The sequence below is a fragment of the Hemitrygon akajei genome, chromosome 14, assembly GCF_048418815.1.
Source record: "Hemitrygon akajei chromosome 14, sHemAka1.3, whole genome shotgun sequence".
Classification (NCBI taxonomy): Eukaryota; Metazoa; Chordata; class Chondrichthyes; order Myliobatiformes; family Dasyatidae; genus Hemitrygon; species Hemitrygon akajei.
In genome coordinates this window covers 53,238,787-53,263,536 of record NC_133137.1, presented here as the reverse complement: position 1 = coordinate 53,263,536, position 24,750 = coordinate 53,238,787, and the positions used below count along the sequence as shown (strand labels likewise).

General features: G+C 42.3%; 1 protein-coding gene across 11 annotated transcripts in view; it reads right to left on the bottom strand.

Annotated features, from left to right (window-relative positions):
* sox5 (SRY-box transcription factor 5) overlaps positions 1-24,750 on the bottom strand; it is a 388,193-nt gene that overhangs the window by 55,533 nt on the left and 307,910 nt on the right. For all 11 annotated transcript variants that reach the window (XM_073066077.1, XM_073066075.1, XM_073066073.1 and 8 more), the window contains 2 exons: positions 20,915-21,095; positions 12,923-13,095 (listed from right to left, as the gene is read on the bottom strand). In XM_073066077.1, coding sequence (XP_072922178.1) covers positions 12,923-13,095; positions 20,915-21,095 — 354 coding nt within the window. The remainder of the gene's footprint in view (positions 1-12,922; positions 13,096-20,914; positions 21,096-24,750) is intronic.

Sequence of the window (24,750 nt, the reverse complement as noted above, 5' to 3'; positions counted from 1 at the left end):
ATGGGTTTCAGAAATGAAAAAAGGATGTGTAACTAATTGAATTGCTTATTCAATGAGCTAGTATGGGAAAGACAGGCTGATAATCCACATTAGTTTATGATTCCAGCTATGAAAATTTGAGCTTCAATTCCAACCTCACCCATCTCACTTCAAACAAAAGTAAAACTTCTGTATGTCCTATCCAATGGTGCATAAGATTCAAGATTCAAAGTACACTTATTATCAAAGAATGCATAAATTATACACTGGGATTTGCTTACAGGCAGACAGAAAGCAAGAAACACGAATAGCCCAATTTAAAGAAAAGAAAGACCACAACCACTGCGCCGAGAAAGGGGAAAACCACGTACAACATGCAAACAATAGGAGCAAATAACAGCACCATTCAAATCCTGATTGGGTTAAAGTCAGCGGGCTTGAAATTCTATAACACACAGCAATGTAAAAAAATGGAGTTCAATGGCAAATCTTATTGGATTTAGTGTTTGGATCCTTTGTGCATAGGATGTCCACAACTGAGGATTTGTCTATAATCCGCTGGGCAGGGACATTTCAATATCATGCATTGAAATACAGGTAAATGTACTGTATATGGTGAATAAAGTTGATCCTTGATGCTTAAGACATTAAAGTCCATTGTGGTGTAAAGTGATTATACTGTTTCTATACTAAAGCAGTGATTAGGGTTGGGCATGTTGGTTTCAGGAACCAATTGGTTGAAGGAAAGTAACTGTTCTTGAACATTGCGGTGTGGAACTTCAGGCTTTCGTACCTCCTGTTCAATAGTAACTACAAGAGGATGATACAGTCCCTGAAATGATGACATGACCCCTGAGATACTCACAGCATCATAGACCTCAAATTGATGGCTAAGTCTTGTTCTGGCGTTAGTTAAAAGGACCACGCTTACCTGGTTCCCTACTGCAGGGTCTGTGCTGTTAGTCACCTGGAGGTAGGACCTCTTTGGGTATTTTACTTCCTGTTCATGCCCATCCCTTGCTAGCTGCCAGCATTAGGGTAGCATCACGGCACAGCTAGGAGAGCCACTGTCTCGCAGTAAACCACGTTCAATCCTGACCTCAGCTGCTCTCTGTCTGGAGTCTGCAACCTTTGTAAAATTTAAAGGAAGATTGATATGCCACCAAACACTCTAACTAGCTTCTACAGATGTACTGTTGGAAGTGTCCTGACTGGTTGCATCGTGGTTTGGTACAGCAGTTTGAATGCGCAGGAATGCATAATGCTGCAGTGAGTAACAGTCTCATCACAGACACAACCCTCCCCACCAACAAAACTATCAACATGAGGCACTGCCTCAGAAAGGTAACATCTACCATCAAAGACCCCACCTTTCGGGCCATGTCATCTTCTTGCAACTACCATTGGACAGGAGGCACAGAAGCCTGAATTTCCACACCAACAAGTTCAAGAACAGCTACTTTCCTTCAACAATTTGTTTCCTGGAACCAACATGCACACCTGAATCACTACTTCAGTTCAGAAGCACTATGACCACTTTACACTATGACAGACTTCTGTTTCTTTTTGTTCTGTTTGTCTTCTATCTTGTATAATTTTGTGTAATTTATGTGTAATTTAGGTTTTTCTTATGAAAGTTGTGTTTCCATGTACCTGTGATGCTGCGGCAAGTAAGATTTTCATTGCACCTATGCGTACATGTACTTGTGATTAAACAATAAACGTGACCATGACTTTGACTGCTTGCATTTTCCCCAGATGCACTGGTTTCCACCACATTAAAGACTTGGGAGTTGGAAGATTGATCAGGCACCTTAAAGTACTCTTTGTGTGTAGTGAGAGGTAGAATCTGGGGAGGGAGGTTTGATGGAAATGTATTAGGAATAAAGTGGGATTACTACTAATGGTTGCAAAATGCCTGATATGTATGCTATACTGCTAGATGTGGGGTGATATGGTACAGCACCAACAATCACGGATCAGGATTCGATTTTGATCACTGCTGTACATTCTCCCAGTGACCACCTGGGTTTCCTCTCAGTACTCCGGTTTCCTCCCATATTCCAAAGGCGCCCAGTTAGAGTTCAGGTTAGTACATCGTGAACTTGCTACTTTTGATACTAAGGACATGGCAATAACTGTGGGCTACCCCCCAACACATTTGTTGCTGATTTGATTTGATGCAAACAACACATTTCACTGTATGTTTCCATGTGTCAATGTACATGTGACTAATAAAGCTAAACTTAGCTTAATATCCTGTTGCTCAATTATGTATCAAACCTATAACATTCCTTCCATAAATGCTCCTCCCTTAATGCCCCTTCCAACCTCTCACTAATGCCACTTCTAGCATGCCTTCAGGCCCAATCCTCCCAGACCACCTCATTCAATTTTCCCTCTCTGTCTCCCCTCCTCCCCACACCCCACCAACCAATTGCAAAACCTTCCAGATTCCTTCACTAAATCTAGAGTGGTGGACATAAGGAGGGGAAGATACTGGTGCAGGTTTTCTCAAGGCAGGCCCGAGTCTAGCATCCAACAGATCGAGCCTAGGATCTGAGGGCACAGCCTTGGAATAAAGGGACATCCCTTCAAAACTGAGGTGAGGAGGAATTTCTTCAGCCAGAGGGTGGCAAATCTGTAGAATCTGTTGCAAAGAAGGGCAGCCATTGGCAGGTTCTTGATTGGTAAGAGAGTTAAGCATTATGGAAGAAGCGAGAGACTGGGGTTGATTTTTAAAAATCATCCATGATTGAATGAGAGATTCGACTCGGTGGACTGACTGTCCTAATTCTGTTCCTATATCTTATTGTCTTCTGGTGCACTGGAGCTTATATACAGCAGAGCATTACCACTAGGACATCTGGTACAATACTGGTGCGTATACCCCTCCCCTGCACTGCATTAATGCAGCTTTCCCGGTACAGAAAATGTCTTTGTTACAGCCTCTGGATAATGGCAATGTTACTCTGCATGAGGAGAGTGATACTGTGGGGCAGCGGAGAGTGCTGCTGCTTTACTGCTCCACGGTTAATTTAGTTGATAAGCCCATCACCCCTAATGGGGCATTGGCACCTGACAGCAGCTTGCCAGAGTCCTCTGTCCTGGGCTGTTCACTCAAGTGTCTCCAGGTGTAGCCCATCTTTTTGGTGTCAGCTTCAAGGTCATGGTGCCAGGTATTATTTGGGCACTTTTCCTGGTGATTCCATGTTAGCATTTGCCTGGTGATATTGGCACAGCTCCGTAGTCATGGGTTCAATCAGGAGCTCGGGTGCCATTTCTGTGGAGTCTGTATGTTCATCCTGTGATGGTGCTGGTTTCTCTGGGGTACTCTGGTTACTTCCCACATCCCAAAAACAGGTTAATAGATTGTCACTGGTGTACATAAGTGACAAAAGAATTAAAGAGGAGTAAATGGGCATATGAGAGAAAATACATTTCTATACTACAGGAAATAAGGATGATGTCACAGGTAGACAGGGTTATAAAGAGAGCATTTGGCACACTGGCCTTATAAATCAAAGTATTGAGTACCAGAGATGGGATGTTAAGTTGAAGATGGAGTATTGTGTAGAGTTCTGGTCACCTACCTGCAGAAAAGATATCAATAAGATTGAATGAGACTAAAGAAAATTTACAAGGATGTTGCTGGGACTTGAAGACCTTGATTATAGGGAAAGGTTGAATAGGTTTGGACTTTATACCCGAGAGCATAGGAGAATGAGGGGAGATTTGATAGAAGTATACAAAATTGTAAGCAGTATAGATAGGGTAAATGCCAGCATATAGGGAAAGGTTGAATAGGTTTGGACTTTATACCCGAGAGCATAGGAGAATAAGGGGAGATTTGATAGAGGTATACAAAATTACAAGGGGTATTGATAGGGTAAATGCCAGCAGGCTTTTTCCACTGAGGTTGGGTGAGACTAGATCTAGAGGTCATGGGTTAAGAGTGAAAGGTGAAATGTTTAAAAAGATCATGAGGGAGAACTGCTTCACTCAGATGGTGGTGAGAGCTGCCAGTGGGAGTGGTAAATGTGAGTTTATTTCAACACTTAAGGAAAATTTGGACAAGTGCATGGATGGGAGGAGTTTGAAAGGCTATGGTTTGGGTATAGGTCAATGGGACTAGGAAGATTAGTAGTTTTGCCATGGTTGAGATTGGTCAAAAGACCTGTTTCTGTGTTGTAGTGCTCTATGATTCTACAAAGATAGGGGGAATGGGACTGATGGCATTGCTCTGCCAGGAGCCATCATTGACCAATGGACTGAATGGCCTTCGGTTATGTTACAAATCAGTAACTTCAATTCCCATCATCAATGACACCAAAGAAAGACGTATTAGCTGTAAATAACATAGAATATAATTGTGTTCTTTGTAGCTTGTTGGCATAGATACAGCAAATAGGATAGACACAGAAAACTTATCTGAATACCAAACATAGCTACAGTCCTGCTCATTAAGTACAATAGGAGGCACTGTTTCATTAACTGGCCATGAGCATTGGTGGTTGTGCAGGCAGACAGTCAGGTCACCACAATGCAAGAGCTAGCGATGCATTACCTACTGATTAAAAACAGAGGCAATTCAGCCCATCAGTCCCATTCCCCCTTTCTCTCCAACTAAGAATCACAGAACCATAGAAGTCATACAGTACAGAACCAGGCCCTTCAACCCAAATGGTCCATGCTGACCAAGGTTTCCATCTAAGCTCATTCCATTTGCCTATGTTTGGCTGATAACCCACTAAATTTCCTGTCCTTCTACATGTCAAGTACCTTTTAAATATTGTTAAAATACCTGCCTCAGCCATTTCCCCTAGCAACTCATTCCATTTACGGACCACGCTCTGGGTGAAAAAGTTTTCCCTCAGGTTCCTATTAAATCTTTCTCCTCTCCCTATAAACCTATGCCCCACATCCTTGATTCCCCATCCCTGAGAGAAAGGCTATGCACGTTGACTGTATACCCCTCGTGATTTTATACATCTCTTAAAGTGATCACCATTCATTGTCTTGTGCAACAATGGAAAAAAAATACCAACCTGCTCATCTTCTCTCCAATACTCATTCCGTCAAGTCCCACAAAAGATACACAAGCTTGAATCCACATACAACCAGGGCAGCTTCTATCCCACTGCTATAAGATTATTGAATGGTCCCCTAGTATGCTAAGATGGACTCCTGATCTCACAATCCATATCAGAAGAGCTTTCACCTGATTGACTGCCTGATCTTCAATTTCCCTGTTGTTCTGCACTCTCTTACTGTTTCCCCTCGTACTGTCTCCAATCACCATCGCAATGAATGAACAGCATGCAAAACGAAGATTTTCACTGTACCATGAAACATGCGACAATGACAATATAACACACCAATCTACCTCCTCACAAATCTCTTCTGCACGCTTTCCAGCTTAAAGGCATCTTTCCTATGGGTTAACAAAACTGAATGTAATATTCTAAATTTGGCCTCACCAACATTTTGTACAACTCCAATGTAACAGAGCAACTTTGATACTCAGTCTGATGAAGGCCAACTGGCCAAAAGCTTATCCTCTCTTACACGCCCATGAAATCTGCTTTGATTCTTCTGCCAGCAAACGACACCAGCCCGAGTACCGTGGGGAATCCACGGCAGGAGATGTGCCGACTGCGTGGGTTGAATGCGGGAATCCAAGGTTCCTGGAGCTGTGCAGCATTAGATAAGGGAAAGCCTTGGTTGATAACAATTCAATTGATCATCACACATGAATGCTATTTGTGCTTGTTCACAGCACTACAAAAGCTGGAATCCAACGTTCATATGAAGATACCCCCAATCCGAGTAGCTGGACCAGTTCAGAAAGTGATAAGCGATCAACAACTGTGGTGAGTCTGGAGCTACTAATCAGCAAGGGGGTTAACAAACTTCCTCCCTTGATATTGTGAACCAGATGGCTTTATGTCTCATAGTTGAACTGTACTGGATCGATTGCAAGAATGTGGCAAGAGCACATGTGGCTGATTGATTGCGCAGTGAATCAATTGGCCTACGAAAAGCTGAAGGCCCTTGGGCTTTCGAGCGCACATGTTTTTTGTCTTGGCAGGTCTGGTTCGTTGCTCCCACTTTGCAAGTTGTTCGGCGTGTACCGTGGTTAACATACGGTTAGTGCAACGCTATTACAGCTTGGGGCATCGGACTTCAGACTTTAGTCCTGCATCCTCTCGTCAGGAGTCTCTACCTTCCCCTCTGTGTGGCTTTTCTCCAGATGCTCTGGTTTTCTCCACAGTCCAACTCCGTACCAGTTAGTAGGCTCATTGGTCATTGCAAATTGTCCTTTGATGAGGTTCAGGTTAAATCTGAGGGGTTGTCAGGGTTTCTGGGTGGCATGTTTCAAAGGGGCTGATGGGCCCACGCTGCACTGAGCCTCTAAATAAATAAATAAAACATTTAATCCAGCTTCTTGCTCTGTGCATGCATAACAATGGCCACTAACACCAATACTATATTGAATACTAGGTTTAGTGCTGCTGCCTCGCAGCCCCAAGGTCGCGGGCTGAATCCTGACCTCTGGTGCTGTCTGTGTGGAGTTTGCACATCTTCCTGGTTGGCACTCCGGTTCCAGCCCACATCCCTAAGATGCACCAGGACGTTAATTGGACACTCTTAATTAGTGTGGATCACAGTGGAGTTGACAAGAAATGAGAATAGGTTACAGAGATAAATCAGCTTCCTTTGAAAGACTATAAGACATTGGAGTGGAATTAGGCCATTCAGCCCACAGAGTCTCTGGCTGATTTATAATCCCTCTCAAATCCATTCTCCTGCCTTCTCCCCTTAACCTTACTAATCAAGAACCTATCAATCTTTGCTCTAAACATAAACAATAACTTGGTATCCACAGCCACCTGCAGCAATAAATTCCGCAGACTCACCACCCTCTGGCTAAAGAAATTCTTCCTCATCTCTATTCTAAAGGGATATCCTTCTGAGGCTGTGTCTTCTGGTGCCAGACTCCACCACTATAGGAAACAGCTTCTCCACGTCCACTCTGTCTAGGCCTTTCAATATTCAATAGGTTTCAATGAGACCCCCCTCATTCTTTAAACTACAGTGTCATCAAACTTACTTCTACATTAGACCCAAACTATTGGCATTGTTGAACAGGAGAAGCATATTTTTAGCAATACTGCTTTCTGCTGCAGCTTTAGAATGTCAGCATTTTCTTCCTTTATTTTTACAGTTGCATTAACATGACTGGGGAACTCCCACATGTCTTGGCAGCACTGAACTTAACCAAACCAGATACTGTACCAATGGAGACATTTCAAATGCTCATTGGGGTGTCCCTGTGTGTCGATGCTTCCTGTTGCACTGGGATTTCTAGGCCTCCCACTTGTCCAACAGACATTGTAAATACAATGAGACACAGCAGCTCAAAATGCATTAACTTATCATACCCAAAACTAGCCTATCCCACTGCCTTGACATCCTCCACTTAATGAGCAGCCCATGCATTCACTGTTGGTAACACTGTGATACAGCACCATTCACCGTCTCAAGTCATCCAATGGCGTGAAGCCAGGGCTGTTATGTAGGCAATCGGACAGGTAATTTGTGCATCTGAGGTGATAACAACCAATCAATGTATTGTGTGTTCCTCATACAAACACACACAGAAAAGAAAAAATCATAGAACTCATGGATATTCACAAGTCACAGACACTCATCTAACCCATACTTATTTTTAAAGTGCATTTCGGTGGGAACAGTTGTTCAGTGCCCTCTCCTCATCTTTCTCTGAGGATTGCCATCTTGTCAAGGCGGAGAGGTTTCTGATTTTCTGGGATCCTGAGGGCAGGCGATGCTGTCTGGCGTTTAGTCAAAGAGGAGATACCAGACAAAGAATGATCCAACCAAGACCTGGCAGAGGCTGAAGATGCATCACAAGGGCAGGAGGAAGGGTCCCCAGTCATCTTGCGTTCCATGACACTGGACACTGATGCCAAGGACCACGTGGTTGCTGCCCATGCATTAGCCTCCCCATATTAAACAAAGTGACACACAACCATTCTCATTTTAGGGGATCCACCCCCTCTCTCCTCATCCCTATGCTTCCCCTTTCATGAGCTTATTTACTTCCCTTCAGAAAGCCTCGTTCCTACCAGTTTTCCCCTAGGTCCTTTTGCCATTCTCCTTAAACTGGGATCACCTGGTTCTAGACCCTGCTGACCAGGGTAACAGTTTATCTCAATGGTCGGGAATCTGTCAAACCATTCTCACTATCCACAGACCAATTAACCACAGAGCTGACAATACCTAACAGGTTAAGCAACTTCAGTGAAGATGAAAATACCTCTGAATAGAAAGAATCAGGTTTATTAGCAGTGACAAGAGATTCTGAAGATGTTGGAAATCTTGAGCAACACACATAAAATGCTGGAGGAACTCAGGAGGTCAGGCAGCATCTATGGAGGGGAATAAACGGATGACATTTCAAGACGAGACCCTTCATCAGGGCTCAGGTGCTGCCTGCTTTGCTGAGTTCCTCTGACATCCTGTGTGGGTGTGTCGTTCAGGTTTGTTATCACTGATATATGTAATGAAATTCTTGGGACAAGCGACCTGTGAGTTAACTCTTTCTCTCTCCATGGAGTCTCTCTGACCTGCTGACTACATCCGGAATATTTTGCTGAACTGGTGTGTGTGTGTGTGTGTGTGTGTGTGTGTGTGTGTGTGTGTGTGTGTGTGTGTGTGTGTGTGTGTGTGTGTGTGTGTGTGTGTGTGTGTGTGTGTGTGTGTGTGTGTGTGTGTGTGTGTGTGTGGTAGCCAATGTGTGAGGATGTGACACGGTGGACAGCCACATTTAATTAGGCTTGACTAGCCATATCAAAACTTTCAGGACAATCTTGGAAATAAGTGCAACAGAAACAGAGCGGCAGAGAAGTGATTGAATGAGAAAGATGTGAAGGCAGATGGTTGTACTTTTGTAACTTAATCAAAACACTGTGAATAGTCGCCTGGCTCTGCCTGAAGTCATGTGGGAGAGTAACAGCTGATCTGTATTAAAGAAGATTAACTTGCACTGCCAAGACTAAGGGGTTGGATTATTTTAATACAGTGCATTGCGATACAAGCAGTCAGGACAATTACTGCCATTAGTTTTGAATGACTGATCTGTAACTACAACCTACAACCTACAATGCATTCGTGCTGGCGACTTCATGAAGAGGAATCTCCATACCATCAAAGACATTTTCATGGGCTCCAAATCAAAACCGCAGAGTCTGGTTTGCGAGTACATAAAGCTATAAATGAAGGCTTTCTGTCCAAAAGTATTTTGTTGGTTGTCATTTGACAATTCCCAGCTGGTAGCACATGGGAATGCAGAATACATCCATGCCTCTTTTTTTTAGAAACCAAGTACAGATGCTTTCTCAACTTGCCAACTGCTGTATCTACAGCTGACTTGAATATACTTAACAAATAACTGCAATTTACTGGAGCTTCCAAGGAACATTTTAAGTCACTTTTTATTAGCGTCTCTTGCCATGTCTTATTCCCCCTCTCCTACCACAGCTGGTGCGGGAAGAGGTTAAGAACCTTTTTCTGATTACAAGTGCTCCCTACAACAATTATGCATGATGCTCACTAATAGAGGGTTAACACTCTGATTAAAGAGAAGATTTTCCTTCACGTAACATGATGGAAATCCAGATTCTTTAAGGAAATCTTCTAAAAATAAAATAGCCTTTACTTTGATATATTAAATATGTTCTCAGAATGACTGACTATTACTCTAAAGCTATTAATAGGAGATACAAAGATTAATGATAATTAATCCTGATGAAAGGTCTCAGTCTGAAACATGGACTGTTTTTTCCTCTTCATAGATGCTGCCTGAGTTCCCCCTGTATATTGTGTTAGTTGCTTGTTGCATCTACAGAATCTCTTGTGATTAATCATTATTATATTTTAACACTCTCCCAGATACTGTTAGATACTGTACGACACAGTTGAAATTCAGCTCTTGGAATCAGAAAGTGGTCCTCCTTAACGAAACAGCCAAGGCAGAATAAGATGCAGCAAGACACACAAATAAGGGGCAACTTAGTCCTGTCACAGAGGGTTACCCTGCAGGACTGGATTGCTTAAAATGCTCTGAGAAGGAAAGGTAGCAAGTTGCTGGATACGCCATACTAGGGCTGAGCCTATATTAGGCCACACTTGGAATACTGTGTGTAGTTCTGGTCAACATGCTATAGATAGGCCGCGACTGTGCTGGAGAGCATGCAGGATTTTGCCTGGAACAGCGGACTTTAGCTCAGGGGAGAGACCGAAGAGGCTAGGATGGTTTCCCCCTGCAGCAAAGGGGGCTGGGTGGTGACTTGGCATAAATGTGTAAGATTATGAGAAGGCAGACAGGCAGAATTTTTTCCTTGTGGTATAGGTATCAAAAACATGAGGTCAGGTGTAAAGGTGAGAGGTAAGAGAATTAAAGGGGATCCGAGGAGTACATTGATTTTTTTTTAAACACAGAGTTATGGATGTTATCTAGAATGTACTGCCAGCAAAGTTAGAGGAATCAGGGGCAATAAGTAGCATTTAGACATAACACACTTAAACTGGCAAGGCACAGAAGGATATGGTCCAAACGTGGGCAAATGGGATTTGTATAGATAGACAAAGAGAATGGAAAGGGTGTGATGGGCTGAATGGCCTGCTTCTGTGCTGTACAAACTTTTAACTTTGTGACATGGATAGCAACAGTTGTAGCAGCCAGCTTCTCACTCAGAGGTAGCTGGAGATGCACCAAGCATGCCAGTCTTGTCACTGGCTCCCAGGTCCAACAGTGTGCATTGCAGTACATTCAGCGTGCAGTGTGATCAGCCAGGTTTCCTTCCAACGATGGTTGCCTAGGGAGCTGTTTTCGAGTGTATATGTCTGTGGACATGTACCTCTACAGTCAAGGGTTGGCTGTGATGCTGTCAATGATCAAATATCTGGCCTTACAAGTGAAGAACAATACTGAGCCCAGAGCACACTGTGCCCCTTGAGATTCAGCATGGGGGAACAGCTGAGGGTAGCTGAGGAAAAATACAAAATTAAAATGCATGGATTTACTACAAGAAATGTTGAGCAAGAGATGTCAGCCTTTAAATTGGCAGGGTATTGCATTTTAAGGTAGAGATGTGCAGCAGGGAACGTTGCTGGGCACAGAAGCATGAGACAGGGGCTCTAGTGCCTTTGGCTGGGAAATCTCAGAAATGCTGTATGCCCGTTGGCAAATGGTTCCTCAACATCGCCAGCTGAAAATGGCAGACTCCTTGCTCAACAGCGCTGCCCATCCTAGATATTCCCATCCAACCCAGTCATCCAATGAGCAGATAACAGGATCTGATATTGCTCACTGACCAATCTCAGTGCTATATAATCTACAGAATGTATGTAGCTTCTGTATATGTTGGGAGTACATGAGCCTCCCCAGTTCCACAGACCCCAGAAGAGAAGAGCAAAGCGGCCCTTCAGCCCACTATGATGACATCTTCATTTTCATCTACACCTACATACTTCTCCCTCAGGTACTTATTGAGCATCGCCTTAAGCTTATCTATGCTAAATGTTGTAATTAGCTGATTTATTTCTCCACAGTATATCCAAAGACTCTAGCAAATTTCTACAGATGTACTGAGGACAGCATTCTAACTAGTTGCATCACTGTATGGAGGGGTCACTGGACAAGATTTTGAAAAAAAACTACAGAGGGTTGTAAACTCAGCCAGCTCCATCATGGGCTTTACTGCAAAATATAAGACCCAGTGGTTCACCAGCTTCCTTTGGGGAAGAAACTCTTTGATCTTTGGCCAGTTTGGTCATTATGTGTTTCCACTTTCCCGTCATAATTCACTTTTACCTACCCACAAAAGCCTCTCGGACCCCTAAAAAATGAATGTATTGTGGGGACACACTTGCCATAGGAAACTCCCCTCAGGTCGCACAGCTTTCATGGTTACTGCCCTTTGATTGCTGCAGCTGGGGAATGTGTCCCAGGACACCGTCCCCTTCCTGAAGAGGTTCATGGTGGCAGCAAGAACCAACACTTCAAGGAGAACTAAGGAGGGTCAATAACTTCCCTGCTGGTAATGTTCACGCCTTCAGAGTCCGTACTTAAAATACTTTGCAGAAGCACAAATGACAATCTGATTCCCTTTATTGTTACATCATTTGTTTCCAGCAATCTTCATTTCACTCTGACAGCTCATTACCTAAATGACATTTCCCGAATCTCACAGTCACATCCAGTAAGCTGCCATCTGTGTCCTTTTGCCCATTCTTTCACTTTCTTAAAACAAACAGCCAAAGCCTTATTGAAATCTCATTCACCAATAGGTCAAAAATTATATAAATACATTATTAGCATGTCACTTCTAGATTTTAAATGGGATCACGGTATAGAGGGCAGCTGTGGCAGTCACTGAGATTTCTATTTGTTTGTCTCTGCTTAAAAATACACATTACTTAAAAGAAAAGTCTCAGGATTGCAAAAATAGCAGCAACAATATGTTTTACAGGCTAATGCATGCTTTACAAAATCTCTTTCTGGGCTGTAAATAATAATGCTATTTGGTGCAAAGCATGAACAAATTTAATTAGTAAGTCCAAACTAAATTAGGCAATATCTTCTCTCAAATATGTAAACAAAGTTGATGCTAGCTCTTTTGAATTCCACTTATTTCTGAAGCCTTTGTACTAAAAATAGCACATCCCAGTCTGAATCAGATGTTAAATTTCATTAAGTGTGATCAAGTGGGGAGGAGTTGTGAACCTTGGGACTGTGCTTGGTTCTCTTCATAAAAAGAGGCATTGTTACAGCAAATACAACCAAGCAGCAATAAAATGAACAGGACTTCCGATGAAAATGAATCACACTCTATGATGCCCAGACATTCACACTGACCTTTTCCATTCTGCAGTTATTTAGGCCGAGGGTGTTAATGACTGCAACCTTCCCGTCAAGTGCCTGCTGCTCTCTACGAAGCTGTTCCTTCATTTGTCGTGCTTCTTGGATCGCTTTTGCCATGGCGTCATGGTCGTTCAAGTAACCCGAGGAGGTGATGGAGGAGAGGATGTCTGGAACGTGGTGGAAGAGAAAGACGGGATAGCTGACTTGGGTGAACAAGCAAGAGAACATGCCAAGCATCTGAAGTTTTAGAAAATTAATTTCAGGAGACACATTTAAAATAAAGACTCTCAGTCTTCCCTAATTCCATAAACAGAATTACCAACATTTTAGGACAAACAGCAAAAAAGACATAAGAGTAAAATCCATTCAAGCCTTTTAATTCACCCCATCACTGACTATAACCATGGCTGATCCTGTGTCTCTACATCATATTCTTGTTCTTTTGCCGTTCATCTTTTATGCCTTCTATAGAATCATACAGTGATAGATCCCTTCATTCTACCTTGTGCAAGCTGACCGAAGGTCCATCTAAGTCAATCCCGATTTGCCACATTTGGCTCCTATCCCTCTAAACCCCTCCTATCCGTGTACAGATACAAATACCTTTTGAATATCATTATTGTACCTGATTCAGCCACTTCCTCTGGCAGCTCATTCCGTATACACATGAAGAAGTTGCCTGCCAGCACTATTTTAAATCTTTCATGCTTCACTTCAAGTTTTTAGTGTCCCTTCCATGGATAAAACTCTGCGTATATTACCCTACCTATACCCTTCATACACATCCAAAGGGTCACCCCTCAATCTCCCATGCTCCAAGGAATTAAGTCAAGTTTCCCCAACTTCTTCCTATAACTCAAACCTGCAAGTTCTGGCAGTATCCTCCTAAATCTTTTCTTCACTTTTTCCATTTTAATAATGTCTTTTCAAACTTCAAAGTAAATTTTATTATTAAAGTACACTTATGTCACAATATACAACCCTGAGATTCATTTTCTTGCGGGCATACTCAGTAAATCCTTAGAATAATAAGCATAATAGAATCAATGAAAGACCACACCAACTTCAGCATTCAACCAGCGTGCAAAGGTCAACAAACTGCGCAAATACAAAAAGTAATAATAATAAATAAATAAGCAATAAATATCAAGAACGTGAGATGAAAAGTCCTTGAAAGTGAGTCCACTGGTTGTGGGAACGTTTCAATGATGGAGGAAGTGTAGATGAATGAAGTTATCTCCTGTGGTTCAAGAGTTTGATGGTTGAGGAGTAGTAACTGTTCCTGAACCTGGTGGTGTGAGTCCTAAGGTTAACAGGATAAACTAAACACAGTACTCCAAATGTGATCTCATCAATGTCTTGTACAATTGAAATGGAACAACATAACTCCTATACTGATGAAAGTCAGCGTGCCAAATACCTTCTTCCCTATCCAGCCTATCACCAACACCATATCCAGTAAATTATGGACTTGTACTCCTAAATCCTTCTGCTCAGCAACTGTTTTCTTTATACAGGCCATCTTCCCACTTCATACTCAGCCCTGATGCAGGGTTTTGACCCAAAACATTGATAATTTCTTTAGTCTGACAGATGCTGCTTGATCGGCTGAGTTCCTCTCGCAGATTATTTGTCATTCTGGTAAGAATGTTGTTAGTTTCAACTTGATTCTTTCTCGTTCTTCTAAACTTTAGTGAATACAAACTGTGAATAATCATTAGTGGAGCCTATCTTCTCCCAAAGGTTTGAAATTTCTGTGTTACCTAGTCCTCAGTCACTGTTTTCTCCTTGTCAAACTGCACAGCAGTTTCTATAACTGTACAATATCCAGGCCCATCTAACAATCTCCATCAAATGAAATCACTTCGCTGCAGAAAATGCTAGGTTTACTCAGTGGATTGAGAAAGAACTAACTCTTAAGTTCCAACGAAGGGTCAAAAACCTAAAACATTAACTCTTTCTCTTTCCACAGATGCTGCCTGACCCTCTGTGTACTTCCAACAAACTTGGCCTTTATTTCAGATTTCCAGCACCTGCGATTTTTTAGGGGTTTTTTTTGGTTTACTTATTAGGAGGTTCTGTTGGGCACAAAGCGGGTTACTGGCCTCCCCTTTGCTGCCTCAAAAGTGAAGTTCAGTCCCCAAGTGTAACTCAGTGCAAAACAGTAAATAAATTAGGGACGTAAAAAAAAAAACATCTTCATAAATGACCTTAAAAAGATCTTGGATTTCAGAAGTCTTCTATGGTGCAGACTCCTGATAATCCTTCAGAGCATTTTCCAAATTACATAGAAAAATTGGGAACCAGTTTTCCACACAGTAAATTCCTACAAACTGCAACAAGTCTCTCTGTTTTTCTGAGAGATAGCCATGGGTTCCATTGCTTCCTTTCCTTCGCCCTTTTGGCCACTTAATTGCATCTGGGGGGCTTCAGTTTATCAGCTAAGACATCAGACTATGAGGCACAATATGACTTTAATGCCAGCCAGCAAGTATTAGCCCGAGTTGCATGTGCAACTCTCTGCATTAGAACTTGAACCCACAGCCTACAGTTGAGCCAACAGTGTAGATTCCTGACATTTTCAAAATTCCAACAAAACCCAATGAACGAATAGACAAATCCCTCACCCTGTTATCGAAAGGAGCAATGTACAATTCTTCCAACTGCATGCTAATTATTAAATTTACAAATTGGCTAAAAGTGAGACATGATTTGAAAGAGAGTCTATACTCTATCCCAAACCTATTCTTCATTAGTTTTGGAAGATACTAAAATGCTCAGATGATTCTGATGCACTTTCTGGCATAAAAAAGAAGTCTTTTATTTTATTGGTCATAAGGTATTTTGAGCAAAATTCATTCATGGATCACTGGGTTGTTGTCACTATCCCACACCAGAATCCTGACCCCACTAATCAAAGTCATTCTAAATGCAGCATGCACCATAGGCATAGGTCTCTGGCTCAACCAACCTATATAGGCTTATGCTCCAAACACGAGGAAATCTCCACTCAACCCTCCTGCCCATCTTTCCTCATCAAAATCTCTCAGCTTTATCCCCTTCTTCATCACAGGCTTGCTCAGCCTCACCTTAACTACATCCATACCATTTGCCTTGGCCACTCTCCATGAAGACAATTTCTATACTAACACTTCTCACTGGCAAAGAAGTTTCACTAACTCTTATTGGATTTCTTGATGACCATCTAGAGCAATGACCTCTCTCTCACAGCCAGAAGCAACCTTTCTACATCCACTCTATCAAAAGCCTTCATCAAGTCTGCAATGCCTGTGACTTTGGAAAGTCGAATTTGAAAGCAGAATATAGGGATAATGACAGGATTCTTAGCAGTGTGGAGGAACAGAAGATATTAGGGTCCACGTCCACAGATCCCTCAGTTGCCATGCAAGTTGATAGGGTTGTTAACCCTACATTAGCCTACATTAGTCAGGAGATTCAGTTCAAGAGCCAGGAGGTAATTTTGCCGCTCTATAAAACCCTGGTTCAACCAAACTTGGAAAATTATCTTTGGTTCTGATAGCCTCATCCTAGGAAAGATGTGGAAGCTTTTAGAGAGCGCAGAGGAGATTTACTAGTATCCTGTCCGGATTAGAGAGCATGTCTTATGAGGATGGGTTAAGCAAGCTAGGGTTCCTCACTTTGGAGCAAAGGGGGATAAGAGGTGACTAGGTAGAGGCACACAAGATGATAAGAGGAAAGATTGAGTTGATAGCCAGAAACTTTTTCCCAGGTGGAAATGGCTAATGCGTGGGGTGGGGGGGGGGGGGGGCATAATTTTAACTTGACTGGAGGAAAGGGTAGGGTGAATGACAAAAGTATGTTTTTGACGGAGAATGTGTGTGCGTGGAACAAGCTGCCAGGGGTGTGGCAGAGATTCATTAGGGACATTTAACAGTCTCTTAGATAGTAAAATAAAGAGTGATGTGGGAGGGAAGGTTTAGATTGATCTTAGGTAGGATTAGAAAGTTGGCACCATATTGTGGGTTGAAGGGCCTGTATAGTGTTGTAGTGTTTTATTACTTTAAAGACCTCCACCTCAAGGTAAAAGAAACTCAGTCAGTTGTTGTCCTGGTACGTTCATCTTTGTGCCTTTTTTTAGTATCATTCTTGTAAACCTTCTCTCTTTGCAGAACTTCCACCATGGAGGGAGTATTGTGCTGACAGAGATGATAATTTTCAGTTGTGATGTTGAGCTAGTGTGTAAACTCTCACAGAAACCCCAACGACCCATGGTTCCATTTAATTATCCTCAGTTCCCCAGCTGATACTTAGCCCCAACCAACATCAATAAGAACATCACAGTTATTTGTTGCCCGTCCAGCACTGCCGAGTGGAGACCAACGTTGTATTGTTTTTCTCACTATGGGGTAAAACCCATTGGGAAGGAGTTTTACAAAGATATTGCTAGGATTTGGGATCATGAGTTCTGTGAGAAGCTGTGCAGTCTCGGACTTTTTTGCTTGAAACCTACAAGATTGAGTGTGATGTTATAGAGGTGTTCAAAAGCTTGAGAGGTTTACAGAGGGTGAAGTCACATAGTCCTTTTCCCAGGGAAAGGGCACTAAAAATTAGAAGACATCATTTTAAGGTGCAAGGTGAAAGATTTAGAAGGGAGCTAAGGGTGAATTTCTTCACTCACAGGGTTGTGTCTATATCATGTGCAGGCAGATACAATAATATTTTAAAAGATAGTTGGATAATACACAGATAGGAGGGGTTTAGAGGGATATGGGCCAAGTGCTGGCAAATAGGACTAGCTTGGTGGGCACCGTGGCCAGCATAGACAAGATGGGCTGAAGGGCCTATTTCACGCTGCATTACTCTATGATGCTTTGGTAATAATAACTACACATTACTAAGCAATCCCACAAAGGAAATTTTCCCTCTGCTTTTATACCAATGCCACTTCATTCTCTTTCACATCAACTCCTCTCTGATACTTTTGGATGTTACCTTCCACTATGAGGTAGTTTCCAAAGGTCATTGAACCAGTCAAAAAACCTTTAAGATAAGGGAGTAAACAGCGAGATGTCATAGAGGGAAGTGCAGACACCACACAGACAATACCAGGAGACAGGAACCGGGGTCACCGGAGACAGCAGACCATAAAACACAAGAGCAGAATTAGCCATTCAGCCCATTGAGTCTGATCAGCCATTCTATCAAGGCTGATTTATTATCCCCCTTAATCCATTCTCTTGCCTTTTCCCCTTAGTCTTTGACACCCTTAAAAATCAAAAGTCTATCAATCTCCACTTGTAATATACCCAATGATGGCCACTGCCATCTGTAGCAATGAGTTCCATGGATTCTCCACCCTCTGGCTAAAGAAATTCCTCTGCATCTCTGTTCTGAAAGGACATCCCTTTATTCTGACACTGTCCCCTCTGGTCCTAGACTCTCCAACTATAGGAAACATCTCCACGTCCACTCTATGTCTCAATATTTGACAGGTTTCAATGAGATGACCCCTTATTCTTCTAAAGGGGTAGCCTGGAGCTCTGAGCCATTAGCTCTATGCCTGTGCCATTTTGCTGCTCTATGTAAGTTCAAACTCTTAGCATTTCACTCTGTCTCACACAAAAGTATCAACAGCACCGTAACTGATAATAATATGTTCCTAATCTATGCTGTGACCTTTTAGTCTGAAAATGCTTCTACCCTGTAGAGCTGTGGGAAAAGTCATAAATGAGTTACAGTGAACAATAATCACCTACATTCCTTCACCTTTATTCTGCATGCCTGTCTGCAAGTTTTTACAAGTACAAGAAAAAGTGAACAAAACAAAAGTAAATAGCAGCTGCTGTAACATCACGGGAAAAGAATTGACCTGGATTTTCTCCCAACATGCTACTTCATGCCCCAACATCGTTAAAGTCAGGATTCATATCGTAAAATGCGACTCAATTGTGAGTGGAACCTCCTGCCCTTTCACTGCATTGTCAGGTTTACATAGAACATAGACAATCTACAGTACATTACAGGCCCTTCGGCCCACAATGTTGTGCCGACCGTATAACCTACTCCAGAAGCTGCCTAGAATTTCCCTACCACATAGCCCTCTGCTTTTCTAAGCTCCGTGTACCTACCTAAGAGTCTCTTAAAATACCCTATTGTATCCACCTCTACTACCTTCACTGGCAATGTATTCCACACACCTACCACTCTGTTTGAAAAACTTACTTCTGACATCCCCCTTGTACCTACTTCCAAACACCTTAAAACTATGCCCTCTCGTGTCAGCCATTTCAACCCTGCGGAAAAGCCTCTGGTTATCCACACGATCAATGCATCTCATCATCTTATACATCTCTACTTGACACGACCGCGGTTTGCTGCTAGCAGCTGAATCTGGCAGTGTGCAGCAGTGGAGAGGTCAAGGTGAAGGCTGATTCATTATCAAAGTACGTATACAGTGCGTCACCATATACTACCTAGAGATTCATTTTCTTGCAGGCATTCACAGGAAAATAAATAAATACAATAGAATTTGTGAAAATCTTGGCATGAATAAATACTGGCAAACAACCAATGTGGAAACAAGACAGATAATTTAAAAAAGATCAATAAGCAATACTGAGAACACTAGTTGAACGTGAGCCTGTAGGCTGTGGAATCAGTTCAGAGTTGAGGTGAGTGAAGTTATCCGTGTTGGTTCAGGAGCCTGATGATTGTAGGATAATAGCTGTGCTTGAATTGAATCTGGTGGTTTGGGACCTAAGGCTCCCTTACCTCCATCCTTAGGTGGGAGGGAAGAGTTGAGAAAGGGGTCCAGGCTATTTGGCCAATTAAGTTTACACTGACAATTAAGCACTCATTTACACCAATTCTATCTTACCACGCCTGCATCCCAATCAAACACTTCCTGCCTCCAACAGGATTTTATCACTAACTCACAGACCAGGGGCCATTTACTAAGACCAATTAACCTATCGACCAGAGTCACAAGGGACTGTAGACACTGGAATCGGGAGCAACAGTCTGCTGAAAGAACTCAGTGGGTTGAGCAGCATGTGTGAAGGTAAAGAAACGGTTGGCATTTCAGGTCAAAAATCTGTATCAGGTCCCAGTGCAGGGTTTTGACCCAAAACAGTGATAAATCCTTTCCTCCCACAGAGGCTGCTCAGCTCGCGAGACTCCCCTGTAGCTTGCTGTAGATTATTCACCAGCCTGTCTTTGGGATATGGGAGGAAATTGGAGCACCCAGGGGAAGCCCTGCCACCACACGAAGACAGCACCCCAGGTCACTATCAAACCCAGGAAGTTCGTAGGTGTGAGACAGCAGCTCTAATAGAGTGTAGCGATTCTGAGGAAGGCAGGGAAATAGTAAAGCATGAGACACAGTTGCCATGCAGACTGAATGATGCGATACGGTGGCGTGTGAGAAAGAGATAGGGTGCTGGGGCAGGGAGAGAGATCATGGTTCTTGGGTGAGTACCAGGAACTACCAGGGGTACATTCACTGACGGTGATTGTGATGTTGGGCAGAGCGAACCACTAAGGCGGAGGAAAGAACGGGATACAGGGGGTGGTTGTCAGTGACACAAAATAAGTGATTTTGTCTGATGTGCAGATCACTGGAAGCAATGCACAGCTGGGCCATCTTTGGAATGCAAAGCATCTGGCTTGTAAATCCATTCAGCACTCTGTGAGAAATAAACATATACAAACACACACACTTGCACAACACACACATACGTGCATGCATACACACACGCAACACGCACATACGTATACACCCATGCGCAAGCACATACACACACAAAACACACCCACGTACGTACACACAAACACAGATATACACATCCACACTACCACACAGATGCACACACAAAGACCACACACGCACTCATGTGCAAAAAGTGCACACAGAGACATATACATAATGCATGAACATACAACACCCACATAAACAGAGACATGCCCAAACACACAGTGCACGAACTAACCGGATGGATGACGTACCTATTGAAGTCATTCGACCAGGAGTGCCGCTTAATGTGGTGGAGATGGCGGGCTTGAGGTGGCCAGGACCTGTGCTGGCTTTCAGAGTGGGGATTGGTGGGGAGCTCGGTGACACTGGTGACTTGGTGGGATCAAAAGTTTTCGGCTTGGCTGAGAGGTTCAATGGCTGCGTCGCCTCATCCTAAAACAAACACAAAGTAAAATCCCATACAGTCAGTGTGGAAGGAACAGCCAGAGCTCATCACAAAGAATGCAAGTATTTATTAACTGATGTGGCTTATGGCTCAAAAAACCAATAAACAAGAAGATTTGGCAGCCTTCTTCATAAATACTAATTTTGCCACTATCAGTGTGCATAATGAGAATCAAAGAGGTACATTCAGTTGCAAAAACATGCTTTATAAATTAATCAGTCTGCTGATATCATTCTCTTGATGAAATAATTGCATCAAATTAAGATGTGGCTTTCACATGACGGAGCAACTGAATCAGATAAAGCTCCTCTGGCAGCTGTACCGAAACACTCCTGGACTGATTAATAAGATGGCAATTAGTTCATCGAGAGGGTGGGGGTGGAGTGCAACTAGAAGCAACGTGTTGTCCTGATGGCCCACTTGTTACCGTGTGGAATCAGCAAGGTTCTTGGAATGTAGGACAGTTGGTACCAGAAGAATGGAAAAGAGCAATTTATCCCATTGTCCAATCGTTCCATTAGATAATGGCTGATCTCTATCCTAAAATTACTCACCTCCATTTACCACAACCTTCAATGCTTCAGTGCCATTTCTGTTAGTTTTCGTTGTCCATCCCTCAAGATCTAATCACACAAGGGATCCAATTTTCCGAACAATGGCTTTCCATTGGAAATAATTAATACCTTTCTAATCTGCCTTTCACTTCACTTTCATGATACCCTGAATGGCTTCTTGTCTAATGACACACGTTTTTGCACTGCTGCCTCTTTAGTCACTTAAGAAATGCAGCAGCCACTTTGTGCACAGAAAGCTCCTGCAAACTGCATGTGATAATGATCAAGTCATTTGCTTTAGTAATGTTATTTGGGGATAAATACACAGCAGGATAATTCCTCCAGTCTTTTTTGAGATTACGCAATAGAATCATTTACAAGAACTGAATTTCATTAGGAGTTTGAGGTGATGCAGTAGATCACCAAAAACTCTACCAAGTTTCTACAGATGCACCATGGTGATCATTCTAAATGGTTGTGTCACCATCTGGTCCGGAAAGGGCACTGCACAAGATGGGAAAAAGCTGCAGAGGGTTGCAGACTCAGTCAGCTCCATCATGGGCACTAGCATCCCCCCGCACACCATCAAGGATATTGTCAAAAGGTTATACCTCAAAAAGGCGCATCATCATTAAGGACCCCCATCTCCTGGGACATGCCCTCTTCTTGTTACTATCATTGGAGAGGAAGTACAGGAGCCTGAAGACACACACTCATTGTTTAAGGATCAGCTTCTTCCCCTCCGGCATCAGATTTCTGAATCGATAATGAATCACCCATGATCATTAACTCACTAATTTTGCTTTTTACACTACTTTAACTACATTTTTAATATTTTATTGTAATTTATAGCATTTTGTTTGTATTGCACTGTACTGCTGCTGCAAAACACCAAATTTCACGACATACTGTACGTCAAGTGATATGAAACCCGATTCTGATTCCCAAGTGCTTGAAAGAGTGATCTGGCTCTTGGTTGGTGCCTCTTTGAAACATGGACTCCCCGAGAGGCAGCATGTCCTCAGCACAGCAGTGGAGCCATGGTCTGCGCTCTGGATCGGTGCTCTAAATTGGGAGCTGGAATCTGAACACAGCTGGTGGGGAGCTTCAACTTAAAGAATTAACTAATTCCTGAATGGAAAATAACAACAAAACTGCATAATGATAACTGCAAAATAACCATACTTGTTCATTAAGGACGAAAAAGGCTGTAGTTGACTTTCAGCTGTCTCCAAAGTTTAAAGGAAATCAGGGGTGAACAGTACATTTTGGCATCCGATGAACAAATAAATTTCTATAAAGTCTCACAAGTGTCATGCTGAACTTTTATGATCAAGTTCCTTAAACTTAACACACAATTTTTGACCCACAAAAACTCTGAGGATAGATTAGGACTTCAGATTTTCAGTTGAGAATAACTTGCTTTCTTTCAGCATCCAAGGCCTTTGCAAGTTCCTACAGCTGGGTTATTGGGCATTCATGTCAAATTGGTGTTTGTGTGGTGAAGGTCACAGATTTCCAAGGGGTCACTTGTCCCATGAATCGCTGAATAATTTCTAATCTTTCATCAGCATCTAAGGAAACAAGCATAGCAGCTGAATCTTATGTGCTTAAACGTTCAAGATGTTCTAATGGAATCCCAAACTTATCAATTTCAAGTAACATCATAATTGTTGAGTAAACCTACACTAACTCTTATTATTCTGTGCTATTTAGGTGATGCTATATTTGAAGGACAATCCAGTCTTTTTCTTATTGCATTCCATTTTTGCTCGATAGTCATCATGTCTCCTTGCCATTGAAATCCAGAAATCGTGTCCCAGTAACCATGTGGATTTTGGGAGAATTGGAGAGTCAAAACTGAACAGAAGAATGAAGAGTAGATAGGAGGAGAAGTCAGCCGTAATGTTCTTTAACTTCACTCTTTCATTCAAAAATTAATGGATGAGATCTTGGACTTTTATAGTGGACCTGGTAGGCCTGGTCTCTTCTGTTCCTTCAAGCTTAATATCCTTAAAATGGATTGGCTACTACAAGCCAATAACCCTTTGGGTCTTCCTTATAGAAATAGCCCAATAAGAAAGGTTAAATCATTGAAAGAGATCCAAAAAGTTAACATGTTCACACAAAGGAAATGGGTGAGACTGTCAAGCCTAAAGCTCCCAGTGACATGGTGCAGAGAGAACTGGTAAATTGTTTTATTACTATCCCATGTACTGAGGCACAGTAAAAAACATGTCTTGCATACCATTCATACAGATCAATTCATTACAACAGTGCATTGAGAGATAACAATGGAAAATAATAACATAATTCAGAATAAAGTGTTACAGAGGAAGGTACAAGCCAACAACAATGTGTAAGGTAGCTGTGAGGTCAGAAGTCCATCTTATCGTCCTAGGAAACCATTCAATAGTCTTATTAGAATGGAATACAAACTGTCCTTGAGCCTGGTGGTATATCTTTCTAGGCTTTTGTATCTTAGGAAGAGGAGTGGGAGAAGAGAAAATATCTAGGGTGGGTAGAAGCTTTGGTTATGTTGGCTGTTTTACCAAGGCAGCGAGAAGTATAGACCGAATTCACAGAGTGGAGGCAGGTTTCCATTGGTAAGAAAAATCTAAAGATTTTTCACAAATACATAAACAACAAGAGAATAAGAAAGGAAATGTTAGGAACAACAAAGAAGATGCTGGAGAAACTCAGTGGGTCAGGAAGAAACTATGGAGGGAAATGGAGTGTTGTCCTTTTTCCTCCACAGACCCTCCTTGAGTGGCTGAGCTCCTCCAGCAGATTGATGCTACATATTTCAGCATCTGCAGTCTCTTTGTTCTCCAAGGAAATACTAGAGCCTTCAAGGACCAGAAAGATAACTTGTGTATGGAAGCAAATGTGGGTAAGGTTCTGAATGAATACTTTGTGACTGTCTCCATAAAATAGGTTGATGCTTAATGTGAGATAACGGATGGGATAAACATCATAGAAGAGGTATTAAGTTTTAGCATCTTCGAAAGTGGATAGATCACCAAAGCCAGATTAAATATAACCCAGTCTATTTGAAGTAAAAGGGGAAACTGAAGAGACTGTAACC